General features: G+C 44.8%; 2 protein-coding genes across 3 annotated transcripts; one reads left to right on the top strand and one right to left on the bottom strand.

Annotated features, from left to right (window-relative positions):
- The first annotated feature begins 2,028 nt into the window (after positions 1 to 2,028).
- Positions 2,029 to 14,370, top strand: FHIP2A (FHF complex subunit HOOK interacting protein 2A). Of its 2 annotated transcripts, XM_078593026.1 has the most exons (18): positions 2,029 to 2,318; positions 2,852 to 2,930; positions 3,866 to 4,035; positions 4,716 to 4,820; positions 4,988 to 5,110; positions 5,357 to 5,389; positions 5,606 to 5,908; positions 6,315 to 6,511; positions 7,115 to 7,229; positions 7,384 to 7,460; positions 7,876 to 8,068; positions 8,934 to 9,103; positions 9,729 to 9,872; positions 10,046 to 10,136; positions 10,278 to 10,421; positions 10,824 to 10,964; positions 11,444 to 11,547; positions 12,096 to 14,370. In XM_078593026.1, the coding sequence occupies exons 1-18, from the start codon at positions 2,274 to 2,276 to the stop codon at positions 12,199 to 12,201; spliced, it is 2,340 nt and encodes a 779-aa protein (XP_078449152.1). In that variant the 5' UTR covers positions 2,029 to 2,273; the 3' UTR covers positions 12,202 to 14,370. The 2 variants fall into 2 exon arrangements, with proteins under 2 accessions (XP_078449152.1, XP_078449153.1); XM_078593027.1 differs by lacking the exon at positions 5,357 to 5,389 and having other exon boundaries at positions 2,030 to 2,318.
- On the bottom strand, positions 14,364 to 21,504 carry FNTA (farnesyltransferase, CAAX box, subunit alpha). The gene is made up of 9 exons (XM_078593029.1): positions 21,054 to 21,504; positions 19,134 to 19,219; positions 18,720 to 18,834; positions 18,196 to 18,300; positions 17,967 to 18,093; positions 17,170 to 17,318; positions 16,089 to 16,151; positions 15,247 to 15,436; positions 14,364 to 14,811 (listed from the first exon to the last, which is right to left on the bottom strand). The coding sequence occupies exons 1-9, from the start codon at positions 21,164 to 21,166 to the stop codon at positions 14,668 to 14,670; spliced, it is 1,092 nt and encodes a 363-aa protein (XP_078449155.1). The 5' UTR covers positions 21,167 to 21,504; the 3' UTR covers positions 14,364 to 14,667.

Genomic DNA, 21,504 nt, shown 5'->3' on the forward strand with positions numbered 1-21,504 from the left:
ATTGTGTCCGTTTGCATTTGATATTTATGCTAGGTGAAGGCCCCCATTTGACCTTGATATTCATTACCTCTCTTGTGGTGGAGTATGTTTTACCCTCGTTTACAAGTTGGTTAATATCTACAAATATTTGGTCTACATTTGCATGGCTTCTGCAACGGGGCACTGCTTTGTTGACAATAAGTAACGAGAGTGGACAGATGCACCCATGTTTTGATCTCCAGCAATTGGTGAGACAGAACATATTCACCGACCTGTCCTGAACAGCATGGTAAGTAAAATTTGTTGACCTAAAGCTTTCGTGACGACAGAAATTCTTATTCTTGGGTCTACATGACTACCGAAAGACTTAAGAATATAAGTAAAATATGGTCAAACACCCCCCATGGCCAACAAACCATAGCCATCAGACACCAGCAGCTCTGGATCACCAGTCATGGCACTCGCTGCAAGGTGAAAGTGGAGTGGATGTTTTAAAAAATGCAGTTTAACAAGAAGATGCCTTTGGATTAGATGATTGCTCATACGGCACAGTAACTGTAGTGAATCAATCTTTGTTGATTTGGGGACAGTATTGAGTGTAATGCATTGAAATATTTGGACTCTGAAGTAAGCAGAGGGTAACTTTTTCATAAGTCCCGAACTGCAATACAACTTTCCATGTAATACATCAGAACGAATGTACAACACTTTAAACTTTAGTTTGAAATGTAAAAATACACAACTTATTTACAGAGTAGGAACTGCCATGAAGATGGTGATGATACAAAAATTAGCCTAGGAAGCAAACATGATCTCTCCCAGGCTATTCACAGAAACAAGATATTTTACAGAAAAGTTTAATAAATATAGGGATTCACCGTATGTCTGTTTATGACAATCATAATTGATCAACCTTTTCAATCTATGCCAATTATCCACGATGGCATGGCTCAAACACTCGGACGGTGAAAAGACAATGGAGGTATGATAATAGGTTTTTTCCCATTTTTTTCTGGCAACAAAACAGGTGTTAAGATGTTAAAACACCAAACTGAAACCTTTTACAAGGAATCATGTCTGCATTAACCACTGCTTGTGGTCAGAATGCAAACAACAAAGAGACAGCTTTCTTTTGAGCCTCGTCTCAAACGGTGTTAGACCAGAGGACGCCAAAAGGCGTACAACCCAAAGACAAGCACAAAAAGTTGATTAAAAGTAAGCATTGACATTCATTGGGCATTATGTAAAAACAAAATCTCGTTAAGAGTATCTGTTTTTAGCCATTGGTCAAGGCTGGAGTGGCTGGATGTTCCCTTTTACATTGAACCCAGAGGGAAGGTCAAAAAACTAAACACAAAAGGGTGATTTTTTTATCAAGTAAAATTATCTGGTTTTGGCCACTGGTCAAAGCTGGAGTGGCTGGAGGTTCCCTTTCACATTGAGCCCAGAGGGAAGGGCACAAAAATAAACAAACTAAACACAAAAAGGTAATCCAAGTACATTTTTACATTAATTAAGCAAAGACGTGGACGTTATTTAAAAACAAATTCAAGTAAAAAATTAACTTGTTGGCCACTGGTAAAAGCTGGAGTGGTTGGAGGGTTTCTAACACATTGAACACAGAGGGAGAGCAAAAAATAAATACAAAACAGTGATTAAAAAAATAACAACCTTTGACATAAATTGAGCAAAGACATGGACGTAATCTTTTTTTTTATCTCGTAATTTTTTTATATCTGTTTTTGCCCACTGGTCAAAGCTGAAGTGGTTGAAAAAGTCTCGTAAAGATTTTTTAATCTGTTTTTGACCACGGGCAAAGCTGAAGTGGTTGAAAAAGTCTGGTAAAAAAAATTGCAATCTGTTTTTGACCACGGATCAAAGTTAAAGTGGTTGAAAAAGTCTCGCAAAATGTTTAAATCTGTTTTTGACCACGGATTAAAGCTGAAGTTGTTGAAAAAGTCTCGTAAAAAACATTTTTATCTGTTTTTGTCCACGGGTCAAAGCTGCCTGGAGTGGCTGCCAGGTTCCCTTTGACACCGAGCCCAGAGGGCGCCGTACTGAGAGGGGGGGGAGCAGTCGAGAGGCGCTTCCCAACTGCGTGCGCGGGTTGGTGACTCTCATCCACCGCTCATCACCACCACCACCCCATTCCTAACCAAGTCGTGTCCCCAACACCATCTCTCTCTCTCTCTCGCCACCACCAAGCCTCCTCTTTCACGCTGGACCGCGCCAAACAGAAGTTCGTGCAGCAGAAGCTGAAGTCTCGGCGAGACATTCGCGAGGCGAAGGCGAAAATGTTCAGCAAGCTCACCACCATCTTACAACATGCCGTGGAAGTCGTGAGTCTCCTCTCGTCGCCTTTTGTTCCGTCGGGCACTCGCCCGCGCGCCGGCTCTTGTCGGCGAATTCGCGGTTATTGTTTTATCGTCGACGTTAAATTATAGTCGCCGGGAATGCCACCAGCACCGCCACCCCCCGAGGGGTTTTGCGGCCTAGCACCGGTGTGGGATTGTCTGCTCGGCCGGGAGACGATGCGCCGTCCTCGGTTGTGGCTGCTAGCCGACGCCGATGTCTCGTAGGCCGCTACCGGGAGTAAAGGGGCTTTGAAGCCACGTAAGCTTTTGTCAGATGTCAATTTATTTTTATTTGTTTAAATATATATATTATATTTCCATCGTATTTGAAGCAATGTTTCTATTGTAGATAAGAGAATGTTGTAGTTTACAGTTGTGTCTTGCGGGAATTTCGCGAGATCGTCGTGATCGTTGTATGCGGTTCGCTGTGGGTCGTTTAAAATCAAGTGCAGTTACCGTGGCCCCTTTGTTTATGTTTAACATCAATAATCTTTGTTAATCTCTTCTCTCTCGCTTAGCTCGCCCCCAACATGCCCCGTCAAGAGGACTTCGTGTACCACTGGAAAGCGATTACGCACTATTACATCGAAACCTCGGGTCAGAATTCACTGTTTATTGTCTGAATTTCCTTTGTAACATAACGTCACACTTGTACAATATTCCGTGTACGAGTAAGGATATTTGCTCTCGTAAAGCTGTTATATTCACGCGCATGACCACCGATTGTCGCTTCGTTCACTCGTAGTGTTGTGTTTTTTGTTATTGTTTCAAAAGCTATGCCAAATCCAAAAGTGCAGCCGTATTTTTTGGCAAGTAAGTTTGGGACGTAACTCCCAAAGTGGCAAGCAACGTGGCATTTGGGTGTGCATTGCCATAATCGGTGAAAATATAACATGTGCCTTAAATGTTACCAGGTACTTAATGGACATAGTCATGCGCTATATTTACCAAGGAAAACCTCACGGAGTAATTTCTGACTCGGGAGGTTCCCGCATGGGCATGTTTGGCCAATTCAATTAACGAATATTTGGAATGTGCCAGAACACCTACGTTGTAAAACCGCGCATGAGTAATTCAAGTCAAAGGTGGAGGTGACGCTCAAGGCTCCACGCAAATAATTCAAGAATCGATTGCTGTAATCCCATCTCTTGGCCATATTGCATCCCAAGCTGACAACATAAGGCATTTTAAGACAGTCTCCTACCTCAGTATTAACCAGGCCTAATTGTGCTTAGCTTCTAACAAGATCAGGAACAGTCAGGGTCCTTCAGTCATGGGCATTCGGCTCAAGTGTAGTGCTGTCTAGGATTATGGATTTTACCTATTTTGCAAGACATTCATGTGGTTCTGTTTGTGTTGTTTTATAAATGCCTCATTTGATTTCTAAGCAAGTACAGTAAACTATTGCTCATGCACATCGATTGTAAGTGTGGATAATTGTTTTGTTTCCAAATTAAAGGACGAGGCATACTTCCAACAACAATGTACGTTGCATAATGCATCTCCGTTGGACCCCTTTCATTTTTGCGCAGATGACAAGGCCCCCGTAACGGACACAAACATCCCGTCGCACCTGGAGCAAATGGTGTCCATCCTGGCGGAGGAGGAGACGGAGCGGGAGACGGGCGAGACTGGACCCTGCATGGAGTACCTGCTGCAGCACAAGATCCTGGAGACGCTCTTCACCTTGAGCCGCGCCGACGTCAGTGTTCACCCGTCACTTTAATTACTAAATACGTTATACGAGGTCGCGCTCATTGTGTGATACACACAAAGTGCTCGCCTCAAATGAAGCACGTTACTTCGGTGAGCATTCCAAGGAGCATAAACCATCACGCGGACTCCGGTCATCCTCGCAGTGGATTTTGGTTAGCCATCGAACAAAGACGGTCACCGCATCGCGCACTTTCAGATGCGCTTCTGTGGCCGTCTGGAACGCTCTTCCTTACGATATCAGAAAGCCACTGGAGCTATGCACTTTTAAATAATCTAGATTGAAAACTCATTTCTTTAGAACTGCTGTTTAGGTGTCCTTCCCCCGCGCCTCCGATTAGCACTTTTGGCTACGTACGGTGCAAAAGAGGTTTCACATGTATGCATACATACATACTCGTGTGTGCTTTTACAGCCACGCAACAAGTTACTGACTCGTACATTTTACTTTGCTCAGAAGTAATGGAGTGACTCGTATTTAGAGCTTAAGGGATGAGGAGATGCTTTTTTTATATTTGAGAAATTATATAGGGTGTGTACTGTAGTCTCAGTAAATTGTCAGGGTAGGTATTCTCTGAATAAATATATTGTCCCAAAGCAATGCCAAACTGAATTGTGTTTGTGAGATTTCGCGAGTCTTGACATTTCTTTTCCCTTGTTCACGTGTAGTGCCCACCTGGGATGAAACAGCAGGTGCTGATCTTCTTCTCAAAGCTGTTGGGAAGGATCCAGCAACCCATCCTGCCACACATAAATGTCCACCGCCCAGTGTTGGTGAGCAAAGTGCAGTCATTTCTCCTTTACACCTCCCTATACGTAAAGAATAACTTTTTGGGTAGTCAAGTGCTCTCTACTTTTAAAGTTATAAGCCACTGTGTGCAAGGCAGCGCACGATGTGTTTAATGCTTAACCAAAAATTGATGTGTTGTGTTTGCCCACAGAAACTGATACGGCTGTGTGGAGAAGTGTTGGCTGCCCCAACGGAGAATGAAGAGATTCAGTTCCTGTGCATAGTCTGCGCCAAGCTTAAGCAGGACCCCTACCTTGTTAACTTCTTTATGGAGGTATGGTGCAGACTTTATCGATTTTATAATGCAACAACAGTGGACCGTATCTTTATTCTGTATGAGGAACACTTATCCTTTTCTGCAACTTGTTCTTTATTGCCCGTAGTAGATAGCTCTAGATATCCGATTTGCCTTTTTCACATTTTCCTTCAATCTCCACTGTTCTGCTATGCTCCCTTTTATCACTCCTTTAATCCTGAATTCCTTGCCTCTTTTTTCCATTCTAAAATGTTACGTCTGTAGGCAGATACGCTTGTGTTCCGAATCCCATACATGGTAAGTACCTCAGGAATTGCGCGGTTATTTGGGAAGAATATGTGCGGGCGTGCATCCACGCTATTGCTGTGAAGCAGGCTAACCTTAAGCTTAGAATTCTAACAAACTTGCATAACCTTTTGCATATTTATATCATTTTAACATTTTACATAACGTCAAATGTCATGAGTGGCATTGGTTGTAATGATGATGTTGTTTTTTTGTGTGCACTTTCAGAACAAATCTTCAAACGTGACAAGCCCCCTTCCAAATTCAACAAATTCAGGCCCTCTTACGTCCAACAAAACAACACTACCAGATGGCATTCGTTCAGAAGGCAGCACAACGCAATGCGGAAACTCAAAACCTGGCCAAAATGAAAGGACTTTTGAGGAGAAAAATTCCTCACCTGGCTGTGCTAATGCTCAGAAGAATGCCGTGGCAGTGGGTGCAACTGCATCCTCAGGAACATTGTCGCCCGCACCATCGGGACAAGATTACAACCTGGTGCATTCACTACTCAATCTCATCAATAGTCCCGTGAGTTGCTTACACTTTTCTGCGTAATTGTTGCTGTGGCATTTATGAACAATTTACACGTGTGCCTATGACCAAGAAACAACGAGCGGAGTGCCGGGCAGCTAAAATGCAGCAAGTTGGCACAGGAGGGGGCACAGCTGGTGCATCTGCCAGTCATCTCGGTCATTCGACCCATGGCACCTGGGTCTGTCCCGTGATCTCCTGTCAGCGAGCCTTCGACACTTCACATGGACTCAAAGTGCACCTGGCCTGGCATAGGCACCGTGGTGACATCACTAACTTAGTGGAAAATAGCGGATATTGGTATTCATATGACCAAGCATTGGATTGCTGCTGCTGATGTATAAATGGATCACCGCGTATATTAATTGATGACGACGATGATGATGATGTGCCGGCTGAACAGGACGGGCGCATCGCGGTAAAGGCTTGCGAGGGCCTCATGCTTCTCGTGAGCCTGCCCGAGGCGTCCGCAGCACGCTGCCTCACCGACAACACGGCGCTGTGTCGCCTGCTTGCCGGACGCCTGGTGTCGCTGCACGCCGCCCTGCCGACCTCTCTCGATCCCCTTGACCTCGAATCGCTGCAGACCGTCAATTGGGGGTTCGTGCACACTGCTTGCCTCCCCCAGTCTCACGTGCAATCAGTGACGTTAGTACCGGCTGTGACGGGGCAGGAAGGTGTTGAAATGGGAGAGCCTGCATTGTTAGGCAAAAGATAAAGGTGAAGCTGTGGTTTCTAGGCTCGGAGATGGAACATCTGCAACAATGTAGTGTATTAGCCCACGACCAGAATGCGCCTAATATCGTCAGATCTTGGAAACTAAACAGAGGTGAGCCTAGATAGTGCTTGGATGGGTGAGCTTTGTGCACAGCACATTGTTTTAGGATGTGAGACTGTGGTGGGCATCAGGCAGGGGCAGTGTAGATACATCCATTGTTTTACTGTATCTCTCGACTCCAACAGCTATGCTTCCTGCTCTCTAACCTGCTCTGGCCAGCTTGGTTGAAGTGTGAGCAAATAGTCCCCATGACTCGCACGATGTGGGAAGGACCGCAACCAGCAGTTGATTGACAACAGGCCTGTAAATGTACGTTTGTATGTTGAACTTCTTTCGCACCGTACGTAGCCAACCAATTGGAGGTCCGATTAGCACGGTTGTACATGCAGTGTATCAAGATGCGCATGCCCTTCCTTTGTGTGCAGGCTGGACACGTACAGCCATAAGGAAGACATGACGGCCTTCCATGGAAAGCGAGCACTGATCTCCTTCCTGTCCTGGCTGGATTACTGTGATCAGCTCATAAAGGAGGCTCATCAGGTACTTGTTAATAGAGAAAAACTGGCAAGTTGGCAGTAAGAAATTGAGACCGTATATCCCATGGAGCATGTTTCTACCATTCACTATTTGCACCTGACATTTGTTTTTCATGCAGTGTCATGTTTTGTAACACAAATTCCCTTTGCTCCTGCAGATAATTGCTACAGCCATCGCAACGACCATCAGAGAGCAGTATTTTACTGAGGTTTTGGAGCAAAAGTTGATGCAGACGTAAGCCACATGGGTATCTTTTCATATTTATATCTGAATTTTACGTGGGGAGGGGGGGGGCCCTTGTAAATATGCATCAACGTGCCGACTACCAAAAACACTTGAGTCACCAGCACTGAACAGTTGGATGTATTCTGTATTCGGGTAACCTCACTTGCAGCACACAGTTTTGTAAATTACATTTTTGAGTTGTGAACTTTCAGCTCTATAATGTATATATATTTTTTATTTCTTTGAATGATAACAATCGTCATTCCCTAAATGTGTTCACTCTGTCGACAACTATGACTTTTAGAAACTTGTTCAGCTTGCAACCTCACGAGCCAACTGTCACACTGCTCAAACGTGATTAACCGTAAATTCTGAACCGTGCCATTTCTCACGATGGCTGTGGCTCGCTCGGTTCCCTTAACAGATCCGAGGTGGGGATCCTGACGAGCACGACGCTGCTGGCTCGCCTGGCGCGACAGGTGAGCTCGCCGGCGCTGCTGGAGCAGCTGGTCCTCTTCTTGCTGGGCGACACCTCCGGGTCGGAGGTGCCCGGCGCTGCCAGCCGCCACTCGCTGAGGGACCGCCTCATCGAACGCTGCGACCACATCTCTGACGAGGTGACCCTCTCAAACACACCTCATCGTTGCCAGCCACCGCAGACGATCTTAATACGACAGCAGTGGTTCTAGAGCTGCAGTGTTTTGTTGTACATGTGCAGTCCTTTGTCATCCTACCTCTGGATGAGGGCCTCATGGATCATGGGGGTTATTTGACCACCACGCTGGTAATTTTCAGGTTGGTGAAGTCAGGGAGTATAAATTTGGGAGATATAAGTACAGTACAATGGATTTTTGCTGTACTTCCTCTACTGCCTACCATGTCAGCCGAAAGCCTATAACAACCTGCTATGCATGGTCACCCATCTCAGCTTCCCTGGGTCCCATTGGTAGTTGCTTTTGTAGTTTGATTTTATTGTATTGTGATTGGGGTTTTTACTGGTGTCAAGTGTTTTATTTTTATATCATATATTTTTTTTACCTCTGATGTATAGCGCTTTGTAATTACCATTTTTAAATGCACTTTGTAAAACCGAGTTTGTTATTATTATTGCTGCTTAGATACTGAGGTCTGCAGAGATTCGGCACATTCCAGGCGATTTGGTCTTCCACTGTGTTGATCATTAGTTAATAACATTTGATTAAAGTTTTGTTGTTATGAATACTCTACCGTTTATAGGCAGAATGGTAACTCAACGACAAGCCATTATGCACGTGGCTTCAGCATTGGCCTATTTTTTAAGAACCCTTGTCTCATTGCAATGCCTTAGCTTTGCTCATAATTTCACAATGTGCACTAATTTATATTAATTGTTATAAGTTTTAATAAAAGTTAATTAAGCGTTTAGCAGGAAAACAAAATCACGTGGTGTTCTTTATTGTCATAATCAGTTACTGTTTTGTTTGTTTTCCCGCCCCAACTCAGATTAGCATCGGGACGCTGAAGCTGTTTGAGACGCTGCTGCAGAAACCGCAGATGCACGTGCTGCAGAACCTGGCTCTCCGCAACCTGGAGGAGCGCAACTACATGGAGTACAAGCCGCCGAGCCAAGAGGACCACGAGATCGCCGAGAACGGGCAGATCGCCGGTGCCGTGTGAGTTGGCCTCTGTTTCGCCACATGCCGCGTCCCGCTGCCTGAGCCTCCGATGCACACGTCCTGGTGCAGACGACTTGGCAGATAGTCGGGGGAAGGCCTTCGTTACGATAAAATGACAAGCAGCTGTTTAGCGTCATTATTCCCTCTTGTCTCAGACTGGTTTTGTGTGTAAGTTTTGAGCTTATTTGGGAGAAAAGTTTAACAATTTTTATTATGAGTGATTTTACTGGGAGGTGCATGCACTGCTGTAAATGTGTCAGTTTTTGGAGAGTTCATATTAAGCTTGTACTGATTCACCTACCGTCTTATTTTCTGTTTTGATTAATTTAGCACCCTCTAGTGACAGCAAGGGTCACGAAAACCTATTGCGTACATGGCATATGAATACAAATATAGTCAAGACTGTCGCACACGATTCAATGCATGTTTCACGAATGAAATAATACCAACGTCTTGTTATTCAATTGGTTGGTAATTTCCATGAGGTGGTTGCACGAAAGGTCGACACCATCACGGTGGAACAGCTTAAGGAGCGGCATCTGTTTGCGGAGGCATTGAGAAAAGGAGGGGGGGGCAGGCTCTTCTGCTTGTGACGGCCGGGCAATTTCCCTGTGTGGCTCAGGGACCTTGAGGAGGACCCAATGTTTGCCGACATGCTGTCCGGTGGCCAGGGCTTCTCAGGCTCCGACTGGCTCTCCCACTCCCCGGTCCACTCGCCCGACCATGGCAAGGATGGAAAGACCGAAGTGCACAAGGTGGTCAACAGGTGAGGTCAAACGTGCGGCTGGGTCGTCGCAACCTGCATGTGAACTCGTATCTTATCGAGGTGCCAATGAAAGGCTAAAGAGTGTATTTCTGAAGGTGCCTCGTTTGTGCTGCAGCAAAACGTGTTTAACTCACCCGTGGAGTTGTGTCCTTGCTGGCTCGTGTCATTTTCAGTTTTCTGTGCCTTGTCCCTGATGAGGCCAAGTCCTCGTACCAGCTCGAGGGTTCCGGCTACGACACCTACCTCCGGGACGCCCACAGGCAGGTAAGCCTTGAAAGAGCAGCGCAACGTCGTCATGCATTTGTTCTCCCTTTACGCCTGGAACATGGACTAAACCTTAACTGAAGTTCAATGAAAGAAGGAAAACGGGTGTGCAGTCAAATTCCCTTCTCGCCACCTCTGCAGTTCCGCGAATGCTGCGTGGCGTGCCAGCACTGGGACTGGCCAGCTAAACCCAAGGCTATCGAGCGGTGCAACCTTGACGCTCCGTTTTTCGAAGGCCAGTTCTTCAAGGTGCTCTTCGACCGCATGGCTCGCATTCTGGACCAGGTTTGTAATCCCACGAGCTGAAAACCTGCACTTGCAACCTCGGCATTGAAAGCGTAGTTATCTAGGAAACCCTAATAAGAGTCTAGGGATACTTTTGCCTAGATTGTTTGGCCAGTTGCTATTTCGATATTCTTCGGTTATTTTTGTACCCTTATTCATACATGAGAAAGTGTTTATGCTACGTACATTGTTCTGCAGTAAAGAGTGTTACGTATAAAGTAGTTTAAACATATTAAACCAAAGTCAGGAGTCACGTAGTACATAGTTTGTGATAAATGCCCTAGTTCCTTGGTTCCTCTTGTCAAGAGTCTTTAATTTGCAGATGGACAAATGGCAATCTTATGTACATGTATTCCATTCCTGCACGTTGCAATGCCTGCAACATCCGCTCGCTTCTTGCAGCCGTACGACGTGAACTTGCAAGTGACGTCGGTGCTGTCAAAGCTGGCTCTCTACCCACACCCCCACCTGCACGAGTACCTGCTGGATCCCTACATCAACCTGGCTCCCGGCTGCCGCTCCCTCTTCTCCGTCATCGTTCGGGTGAGGGCACCGCACCACGGTCACATTCGCTACGTGAGTGACCGGAGCGTTATACTTGCTCGCTTGAAGGGAGGCTTGATATTCAATGCGGAATTTCATATTGACCGTAAAAAAAGGTGTCAGTTTTGTTGCCAGATAAAATGGTAAAAAACAATTAGCATATTTTTTCTTCTGGCAAATGAGGTTCCAATGGTGTAAATGCTTACCCCGAGCTCTCATACTCTGATGGTGCATTTTCTTTGAGTTGTGCACCTTTTGGCGTCATCTGGTCCAACACCATGCGAGACTAGGCTCTAAGGAAAGCTGTCTCGGGTGTGGACCAATCAACTTCAAGGACAGTGCACACATCAGAGTTATGTTTTTTGTTTGCATTACGACCGCAGGTATTGTGGTCTATGCAAACATGACTCCTTGTAAAAAAAGGTGTCAATTTTGTTGCCAGATAGAAGGGTAAAAAACCAATTATCATATTTGTGCAGGTTGTTGGGGATCTGATGCTAAGAATTCAGCGCATCCCAGACTTCAGCTCGAAGATGATGCTGGTGCGGAGGAGGCTGCTTGGCACCGAGCCCGAGGGACCTCCGTGAGTGATCTTTCCACAAGGCCATCTATTCGTCAAATTTTCCATTTCGTAATATTTTACAGGTGTCACTGTTCAGGATAATTACTTCATTGTCTTTGCAACTGGAGATATTCAACTCTGTTTAACACGTAGGAGGCTTTCGCAACCAATATCATCGATAATACAGGTTTTTTTGTTTGTTACATCTAACCCATTCATAATACAGGTTTTTTTTTATTTAAAAAATCTAACCCAAAAAACTTGTATTATGGATATTCAACCCTCTTGGCTTTATACATTTATAGGTCTATTTTCAATGTTTAACGTGCCAATAGAACAGACCGTGCATGTAATTGCACATGGTTAATATTTTCACCTGATTTCATATGAAGAATTCCATTTGACAGGTATAAACAATATGCATTTGCTAGGTTCTTGTGGCCACAGCTGGCAATTGCAATGTGTTGTTGTTGGTGGGAGGCTGCTTCCCACTGCAGGTAGCCGAACGATGCCATATGTAACGAAGTGGCGATGCCCCCTTGCTGTGCTGCGTGCTTGCAACTGAACAGGATCGACCACCTCACGCTGCTGGAGGGCGTGATTGTTCTGGAGGAGTTCTGCAAGGAGCTGGCCGCCATCGCCTTCGTCAAACATCATGCGGCGAGCGTCATGTGACAGCCCGTTGGTAGCAACGTGAGAGAGGAACGTTTTAAAATATCACGTCGATGGTGTGCACGTTGACGCACCTCCTTCTCGCGGGACTCAAGTTTGGTAAAGAACCGTTAGGAGTTACTGATCCCCAGACACTTTGAATCCTCCGGAAAGAACATTCAACCAAGCTTGGAGGAAGGAAGAGGGACCTGCCGTTGTGGATTACATAATCACTGCTGTCTTTTGGCGGATGGGAAAGAACGTCACTTTACCATTTTATCATTTATGCCTCAGAATTGAGTGTTCAGCTTCGTCATGGTTTTAAAAATGTGTATTATTATTGTTTTTACCTGTTATACAAATTAGTTCTTGCCCCCCCCCCCCCCCAAAGTTAAGCTTTCATTCATCTGTTATTTTACAACAGGACTAAGCAGGCATTTGAAATCCACTGCATTCTATTGAGGCATGTATTTTTTTTAATGGCCGATGAAGCTTTTAATACACTGTACATAATGCATACTATCATCGCCCGCTCTGTATGACACTTGCGATTTGGGGTCACGTTCCATTTACAAAAATGCACTTTGACGCCAAAGTACATGGCTCCAAACACGCCACATGGAGAGAGGAACGTTTGCACAGGAAAATCTGTCCACCTTATGTTGTGCATGGTTTTGAGCTTGCTTGGGGGACTACTTCGCAAATTCGCCGAATGCCACAGGATGCAAATCTCCACTCGCCTCGCCACCGCTGAAGCTACAAAGCTACTCTGCGTTTAACTTTCTGCTGCTTCAACCTGAAGAGACTACCTGAGGATGGTTTTCCTTCCGATATTTTTACAAATGTTAATTTGTGCGTGTGGGCTTGCCTTTGCACATTGGATGACTTTCGGACTTGATCCACTAACAAGGCCTTAAGAGGAAGATACACCTGCCACAGCAGATTTGTTTTATTACAATAGCATGATGCTTTTAAGTTCGAAGCCCTGGGTTTAAGAACTTGTTCAAAACAGCATACTAATGTGGATTTATTTAAAACACGCTTTTTGATATATGGTGTAATGGCATTATTATTTCTGTTCTGTGGGTTCTTAGCCTAGCCAATGTAAAGCAATTATTTTTATTGGAGCAATTCGTGTTTAGGTGCTTTAAATAGTGTATTTGTGCTTAAAATCCCATTTTGACGTAGATTTTAGGCAAGTACATAGTGTAACTTCACACAGGTCGCTTATTGTTTTCCCCTCGTCTTTGCAGGTTACTGCGGAAATTGTACACTTTACAACAGTATTCTAAATGTCACTAATGCTGCGTTAATGTTCATCTGGCACAGACACAAATGCAATAATAAAAGCTCCCAGAGGTCTTGAAATTACTTGCAGCACAACTCATTGGTCACTTTCATCTGTGGCGCGTTAGTTCAGGTCAGCTTATTAATGAAGTTAAAATGAGCCATGGTTTGCGGAAACTAACCAGGCATCACTTGATTTGAAATTAATATGAAACTTGTGATTCTGGCAGGCAGTTTCCAGATGTAAACATAGGTGTTGCAATTAATGAAAAATGTCAACAGCAATCTCAAAAGGCTTTACCTGTCCCAGCAGCATATTGTATACTCTGTACACAAGGGATATGGAATTTTAGTCTCGATCATGTCGCAATATGGGAAAAAAAGTTATCTGGCAACAAGAAACCAGTAAGTGATGTTCATGCATGCCACTTATTTGGGGCACAGTTATTGAATTACGTTACATCCTAAGCACTTGCAACGTCCAAAATGACACGTTAATATGTATATTGCTGTGTGAAGGTTGTGTTTGTGTAGCATTTTCACATGTACTGTGTTTTATCAGATGCAACTGAAGCTGCATTGTAAATTGAGGTTAAGTTCACGGCTTCCCTTCTCCCCTTGTACATTGTTGAGGCAAATGGGCCAAACAATAATCATTACGTACAGTATTACTTGTGTGGTGTTTTTCTATCTCAAGGCTAAATAATATTTATACTAAGCAATTTCGCGTTGTGTAATTAACGGTGACATTTCATAGCCACATGATGCATTTGGGCATAAGGTGAAAAGCTTTTGGGATCCTCAAGGAGGCAGTTTGCGTTAGATTGTTTTCATTCATATGAGCGCTTTATCAACTTCTGTAACCAAATGTAAAAACAAATTGAAAGTGTGACCCTGCGTAACTTCCACTCGTGCAAAATTGTTTATTGTTTGAATACATCGAGCAATTTCCTTAAGTTTGACATTTTTAGATCTTGCAAAAAAAACACAATCTGCATCCATTTCACCTGCCACTCCTATATCTGCTGGTACAAGCGAAGTGCAGACTTAAATATGAATCATTTACAATAAGATCCAAGTTAGAGGCCACAACTTTCAGAATACCTTTAAGGGAATAAAACTTAAGTCATGGGAGGCAGGCGAAAGCAGTTTTAACAATTTGTTCAAAGCTTGCGTGGAGATGATTCCAGAGGGGGGTCACGTTCAAGCCGTGGCCTGCACAGGCCGCACGGAAGGCTCCTTGTTTGACGCGGCCAGGGATCCGAACCTCTGCTGCAGGGAATTGGCGACGTACCGCCAGTACTCGCCACGAATCGTGTCCAGCTCCGTGGCAAGCTGCCCGCACAGCTGGGGACATGACGAGGCATGCGATTGACGTCATTTCTTTTTTTAGGTGTTACTCTCCTTGCATTATTAGTTTGCAATGTTGGCACCGTGAGACAAATAAATTTCAATTTGGAGCTCTCGAAGTGAGCAGTTGTACACTGGATCAGAAGAAACTTCCATCCAAATGGGAGTTCACCCTTTATAAGCTCTGCAACGAGTCAGAAGTGCCCAATGCAAAACCAAATGTTTTTGTGGTCATTGGTAACCAGGCTAAGATCAATTTGAGGACCCAGCTTATTACCAGCTGGTTACCTGGATTAGAACCAAGGATTTCAACGGTACAGACTCCGTGCTCCGATACGGTATTAGCCTACCCATACCACCCAGCCACCTTTGTTTCTCTTTAGTACAAGAGCTTGATCTGCAAGTGTGTGAAGGGGGCAAGGAGGGAGTTACCTTCAGTGCTGTGGCGAGCGTCTCTGCTCTGTCCCCACAGCCACTGTCCAGCTGGTCCTCGTGCAGGTCGACAATGAAGGCGAGTAGGTAAGGCGACACGGTCACGTCGTCCGACACCTGCCCATCCCGAATCTCTTCGATCAGCTCCAGCAGGCTCGGATACCGAGCCAGCCCCTTCTCCTCCAAGATGCTGCAAGCATGGATATGATATATAAAGAGTGCGTCTAAAAAACTTTAACACTTCTAAGAATCTGCAATAATACCACAAGAAATGTGCCTCTGGGCTCTGGAGACCACCTGGAGAAGATTCTAGGCATGTATTGACAATGATGGCAAACAAGTTGAGACCCTTTTCAGCTATTAACATACATTTGTTATTATGTTAGTGTATTATCCGTTCTTTTTCGGTGTAAATATTTTTTTAAGCACCCTGTATATGTGGATGTTTATATGTATGCATGACAGGGACATGTGAAACATATATATAACCTGCTACTCTGTCCATTCAGCTATTTCAATTGAACTATGAACTGTGTGGCAGAGTTGGTTCTGGATTAAACAGTACCACGTGAATAACTAAAATGGCAAGTAAGCTTGAGCACATGTTCTGTTTGTATATGTACAGTCCCCTTTGTCAATCCAATGTGTTTTTATCTTGTGTCATCGTGCTGGATGTTTTTATTGCTTATGTTAAATACAATAACGCATTGTTAAAAGTACAAATACGTCAGTAAAATCACCTTAAAGGTAATGCTATTGAATGTGGTGATTTGCTGGCAACGCAGTCCTATAATTTATTCCCGAATGAGTTTGATAGTTGTGTCAAAAAGGCAACACCTTACCCTCTTAAATAGTTCCAGGAGCTTTCGTTGTGTGGAGCCTTCTTAATCATGTTCAGAGTATAACTGTGGAAAAAATGTCCATTAGAATTAATACAAAAACATTCTTTTACAAATATTTTAAAACATATCCATGAAGGACCGCCTGGTATACATTCATGTTATAGCCCAGTCCTCAATTGTGTCTCAACGGTTATTCGTCCATGGGTCAAGGTTAACTATTGAACTTGTCGGTACAACCTAAAAAAACATTAGTGGTACTAATTTATTTATGAGTAATGCGATCATTTTTATTTTAAAAGGGGGTGGCCATATTTCTATAAAATTGCCTGTTAAAAAATTTTTTTACGACAAAAGTTATTCTTCCTCAAATTCTAGACAACAATTATATTAACCTTGGTGACTTCATAGAGAAACAAATGTCTCATTTACATGGAAGGGTGAATCACTGCATGCGTCATGCTGATGGCTCTAAATGTTACGGTATTTAATTTTCATAAGCAGTTAAAAGTAGACACTACACTATCATCCAATACAGTTTCGGCAAAGCCACCGCTTGCACGTACCATAGTAGTCGCAGTTATACTTCTATTAATACATGCTTGCATCAAATCATGTGTGTGAAAATACATAATTTTTCTATTCATGTTAATCTTAAACAATATTACAGTTTTCGCTAATGGAGTGGACAAAAGTACATGACACAGAACAATATATTAAACAAGATAGTTAAAATGAAACTGAAAAGGAAACAATTCTTGAATCGAATTATGATGCCTGAATCAGGACCATTTAAAGGGCAATGGGTGAGGAAAAGGGGAGGTAATTTATTACAGGTCTAGGAGGCAGGCAAGGAGAAAGCTCCTGGCTGGCACAGTGCACCAGTCGAGTGGCAGCATATGTTAGGTCCCTGCTGCCAAAAGGCCCAAGCGAGCTCTCTTCCTATGCCCAAGTCTTGACATTAATGGCTGATCTGACGCAGCCACGAGGCCGTCTCCATCCACGAGGTTCTCCAGCGCAGAGAACCTAAGGGCGCAGTGACAGCTGAGAGGGTTATTTGACGTGTAGAAGGTGCAAAACTCACTGGACCTCCCGATCCAGCGTGGCCGAGTCGCTGTAGCCTGTGGTGCGAGACACAACGAAGTGACGCTCATTCCAGGCCGAGTTGTTCCTTAGGTCCTCGTCCAGGAGTCGCTCGACAAAGTCGAGTTCCTTATCCCACAGGTTGAACTCCTACGGAGAAAATAGGAGTGTATTTACAACCGTATCGATTCTGTTGATTGCATGGAAATGAGCCGAAGGAGAATGAGTGCAGCGCTTCATAAAAATACTGCAAAGTGACGTGGGGTCAAAGCTAAATTAGCAAGACAAAAGTGACGTCCAACGGGTTTGAAAACGACGCAAGTGTTTTAAACTAATGAAAAGGGATATAATACTCAGGGAGTATTTGAAGGTGAACCAGGATGAAAGTGAGGACAGAGACAAACGAAAAGCAGGTTAGAACAGTTTTGAAAATGAAAAGCAACGTAAAAAATGCTATCGTCTTGACTGAAGAAAAGTAATTGGCTTGGACAGGAAACATTGCTGGAAAGGATGATGGCAATGGTTAAGAGGGAACACCAAAGAGTACGTCCACGAGGGAGGTGGAGCCATTAAATCAGCTGTGTGCAGTAGCTAACGCAATTGGTGCACCGCTAAGCTGTCACGGATGGTGACGGCTTTGGGAGGCCTTCATCTAGCAGAACATGGTTCATGATGATTGTATGATTGGACGGCAATCATACAATCAGAAGCAGGGGAAGAGCTGCATGGTAAACAACAACAAATATATAACTGGGCAAGGGGGGGCAAGGGCTGCTTGCTGCGCCTTGGCGACCATACCTGTATCACCCACTGTCGGTGCTGCCAGGCGTGGTAGTTCTTTGCGTCCTGTTTCAAAATCTCTGCCGTGAAATCCAGTTCATCCGTGGCATCTTTCAGCCAATCCACCAAAAGCCTTCGGTGATGCCTGACGATGGGTTATCACAAAAATTAGCATAAGTTTGCAATTCTAAAAGCATTTGACTTTTATAGCACAGGTAGTTGTGTGTTGCGTAGGCACTGCCATTACCAGACTTGATAGTTCTTGGGTTGATCCTCAATAATCTCTTGAACATATGCCAGCTCCTCCCGGAGGTCTTTATTAAGTGACCGCAAAAGCACTCTGCGATAATGCCTGCCAACATGCACCATAACACCACACATTACATTTACAAGACACACACACAAGTGAATGGGTGGCTCAATGGGAAAATACTGCACCCATGTGACGATGTCTCTATTTGGAGTTGCGATAAATGTCCAACTGCTGGATGAGGCCATCTGACACCATGTCTGTCATTTGACCATACTTTCACTATCATAAGCACAGGTTGGTGAAACCCACATCTGGTACAGATATCACTCGTCAATGATGTTAACAGTGGTTGGGAATTTAGAACGCTGATCGTCAGGTTCAGAATGCGGTGGGCTAACCAATGTGCACCGCTCTACCCCCACCCCCCCACCCGGATTCTCCGTATCAGAATAAATGAGTTTTCTCATGATAATTTATAAGTGAAGGCCAGCACAGAGCCGGAGTTGAGCAGCACACACCAGACTGTGTAGTTGGCGGAGTTGAGCGCGATGGCGTCAGCGGTGAGCAGCAGGGCACGCTCGCTCCTCTCATCGCACTTGAGAACCGCGCGGAAGTAATCGAATACGTCTTGGACTGTCAAGGGACACGTTGCACCAGGTGAGCTTCCTCGCAAAGAGCCAGTGATGTTTTCCACGTTCTGTTTTTGCCACAACTGTAAATGCTTCCATTTTCTCTTTATTAATTTCGAGCTCTTAAAGCAACAATACTGTGTAAGTCTGTGTTTAATAAAAATGGAGGGATAAGCATTTAAAGGAAAATATATATGAACACAAGGTTAAATATATTTGTTTTTAAAAAGCCTCGGGCTGCATTTGCAGGCCACATGTCTAAGGGATGGCGATCTGCCGAGTGTTAATGCAACCGGAACCCACACTTGTCAGAGTAAGCAATCTGCACCACGGCGTTGGGGCCCTCTTCTTGCGGCACTGGCTTCAGATCCTTCCACTCGACACGGTCTCTGTAGACGGCACCCACAGTGAGCAGTGTTAACAGTTAACAACAACAAGTGCCTCCTCATTGAGGGTATCATCACCATTCAGCCATTACCAAGCTCTGCCCCACAAGCAATGGGCTAACCAAAACAAAAAGAGCAGCCATTATTTTTTTAATTCGGTAAAAACAAACCCAACTCAACATTTCAAGAGCCGCAATGCAGTGTGTGGTGAATACGATACGGTGGTGCTTAATAAAGTGTCACAAAGCAGTCCTTAAAGAGCCGCATCCGGCTCCGGAGCCACAGGTATCCGACCCCTCGGCTATCCGAACTGACCAAGGTAGAGGTGCAATTCCCTATTCCCCAAAAGGAAAAGACAGAAAAAAAATTATGAACTCAAATGTGACTGGCGCACCACAATGAAGAGTGCAACAGACACATCGTGAATTCTTTGTCTGCTGCAAGCGTTCTCCCCAGGGCACGAGTGGATCTCACTCCCGATCCTCTGAATCCATCGGATGGTTTTACAACTTGGATATCGATTTGTTGTTGCTACTACACAATTCACATCCTGAGGAAAGTAGACGAATAATAAGCGAGGATAGGGCAATGATAATGACAGGACAAATGTACTTGGAGGAGAGTAAACAATAATAATATTATCTTAGTCGACAGCAAAAAGCTAAGTGAGAAAGTTGCTGATTTTGGACGAGCTCTAAGCAACAGATTCAAATGGCCAGAGAGAAAGGGAAACAATTGGATGGATGTTACCACTTTTAATCATGCAGTAACTAGCATAGTAACGGGCAGTGCATTGAGACAGTGTGGGTGGGAAGATAATTTGTACGATACTACACAATACAGTTTGTGTTGAGTAAGATGAGCGATATAAACAAAAAATAATAGACGGGAGACGTAAACAAAAGACTCGCATAATTACGTAAAATGATTGTTGGTGAAAACTATTTTAAAAGACATCGGCTCAACGATGATGAAGGCGTCTTAGCAAGGGGCGTGGGCACGAAGGCGACAAAAACGGAGGTTGACGGATCAGCATTTCGCACACACAAAGACAAAACACACAATCATCGATCTGACAGGGGTCGGCAACCTACGGCATGCGGCGGCTCTTTAAGGGCTCTGGCTTCGTGGCCGTGATTTAATCAAAGCATCACCACCGTGTCTCGTATTCACCACAATGCACTGGCGGATCTCGAAATGTTGAGTTGGTTTTTTTGGCCGAATTCGAAACAAATGTCTAATTATCTTGTTATTCTGGCTACCGACCTCTCCTGATCTATCGTATCAAAACGAATGGTGGAGTGTGACGGAGATAAACACAGGAACAGGCTTGAATATACTGCAAACCTGTCAACCCCTTATCAGTGCTTATCCTATTACAGACCAACTCAGACCCTATTGGCCACCCCGTGCCCTGTAAATCTCAACATTCATCCTACAAAGATCCCATTACAAGGGAGAACACACAAAAAATAGACAATTTGTGTTTGCCCGTATTGAAACGGCTGTACGCCGTATGGATCTGAAAACTCAATTTCCCTCTTCAAGAATACGGGGTAAGCCGTCTGGGTTGACAACTACGATACTCATGCCTGTTCGTCTATTTGTTTGCGTTTCTCCCTGGCGATGCGACTTTGTAGGATGCACGTTGAGATTTATAAGGAGCACGGCGGTGACCAACACGGTCTCAATAGGTCTGTAATAAGGGGACACTGTTAAGGGGTTGACAGGCATGCATAATTTATATACGCTATATGTATAGCCCGGGGTGGAGGTAGAATCGCGAATGAACACAAACTGCACAATCACACGCGGGAGGACCCGACCTAGGCCGTACCGGTAGAAGACGTAAACCGCTCTGTGTCTCGTCTCCGCCTCGTCGTCGGAGTTCTCCACGTCGTCCACAGCCACCACCGCCGCTGCCGCCGCCGCAGCGTCCTGCGCGTCCATCTCAAGGCAAGGGATGAGGGGAGAGATGGAGGCGAGTTTGCACGCCGCCGCCGTCACTACGGGAAGTCTCCTCAGCTGGCGAACTCCCTCCTCCTACTCCGCCCAGCACGTGACGACTTCCGGCTCCAGCATCGCGGCACGCGATTGGCTACGGCCGAGTAAGCCACTCCCCCTTCGCAGGAAAACAAAACTTTCTACCGTGATTGGTCCACGCGGCTGTGACTACGGGGGGGGGGGGGGTGGTGAAGAGCTCGCGCGATTGGCTACGGCCGAGCAAGCCACTCCCCCTCCCGCAGAAAAAAAACTCTCTGCTTCCGTGATTGGTTCACGCGGCTGTT

This window comes from Lampetra planeri, chromosome 4 (genome assembly GCF_965212315.1).
Source record: "Lampetra planeri chromosome 4, kcLamPlan1.2.h2, whole genome shotgun sequence".
Lineage (NCBI taxonomy): Eukaryota > Metazoa > Chordata > Hyperoartia > Petromyzontiformes > Petromyzontidae > Lampetra > Lampetra planeri.

Coding starts and splice junctions, on each gene's coding strand:
- FHIP2A (XM_078593026.1), top strand. CDS start 2,274: ATGTTCAGCAAGCTCACCACCATCTTACAACATGCCGTGGAAGTC. Junction 10,137..10,277: donor TCCGGGACGCCCACAGGCAG/GTAAGCCTTGAA, acceptor CCACCTCTGCAG/TTCCGCGAATGCTGCGTGGC. Junction 10,422..10,823: donor TGGCTCGCATTCTGGACCAG/GTTTGTAATCCC, acceptor CGCTTCTTGCAG/CCGTACGACGTGAACTTGCA.
- FNTA (XM_078593029.1), bottom strand. CDS start 21,166: ATGGACGCGCAGGACGCTGCGGCGGCGGCAGCGGCGGTGGTGGCTGTG. Junction 19,220..21,053: donor GCGGTTTACGTCTTCTACCG/GTACGGCCTAGG, acceptor TGCCGTCTACAG/AGACCGTGTCGAGTGGAAGG. Junction 18,835..19,133: donor GATTGCTTACTCTGACAAGT/GTGGGTTCCGGT, acceptor GTCCCTTGACAG/TCCAAGACGTATTCGATTAC.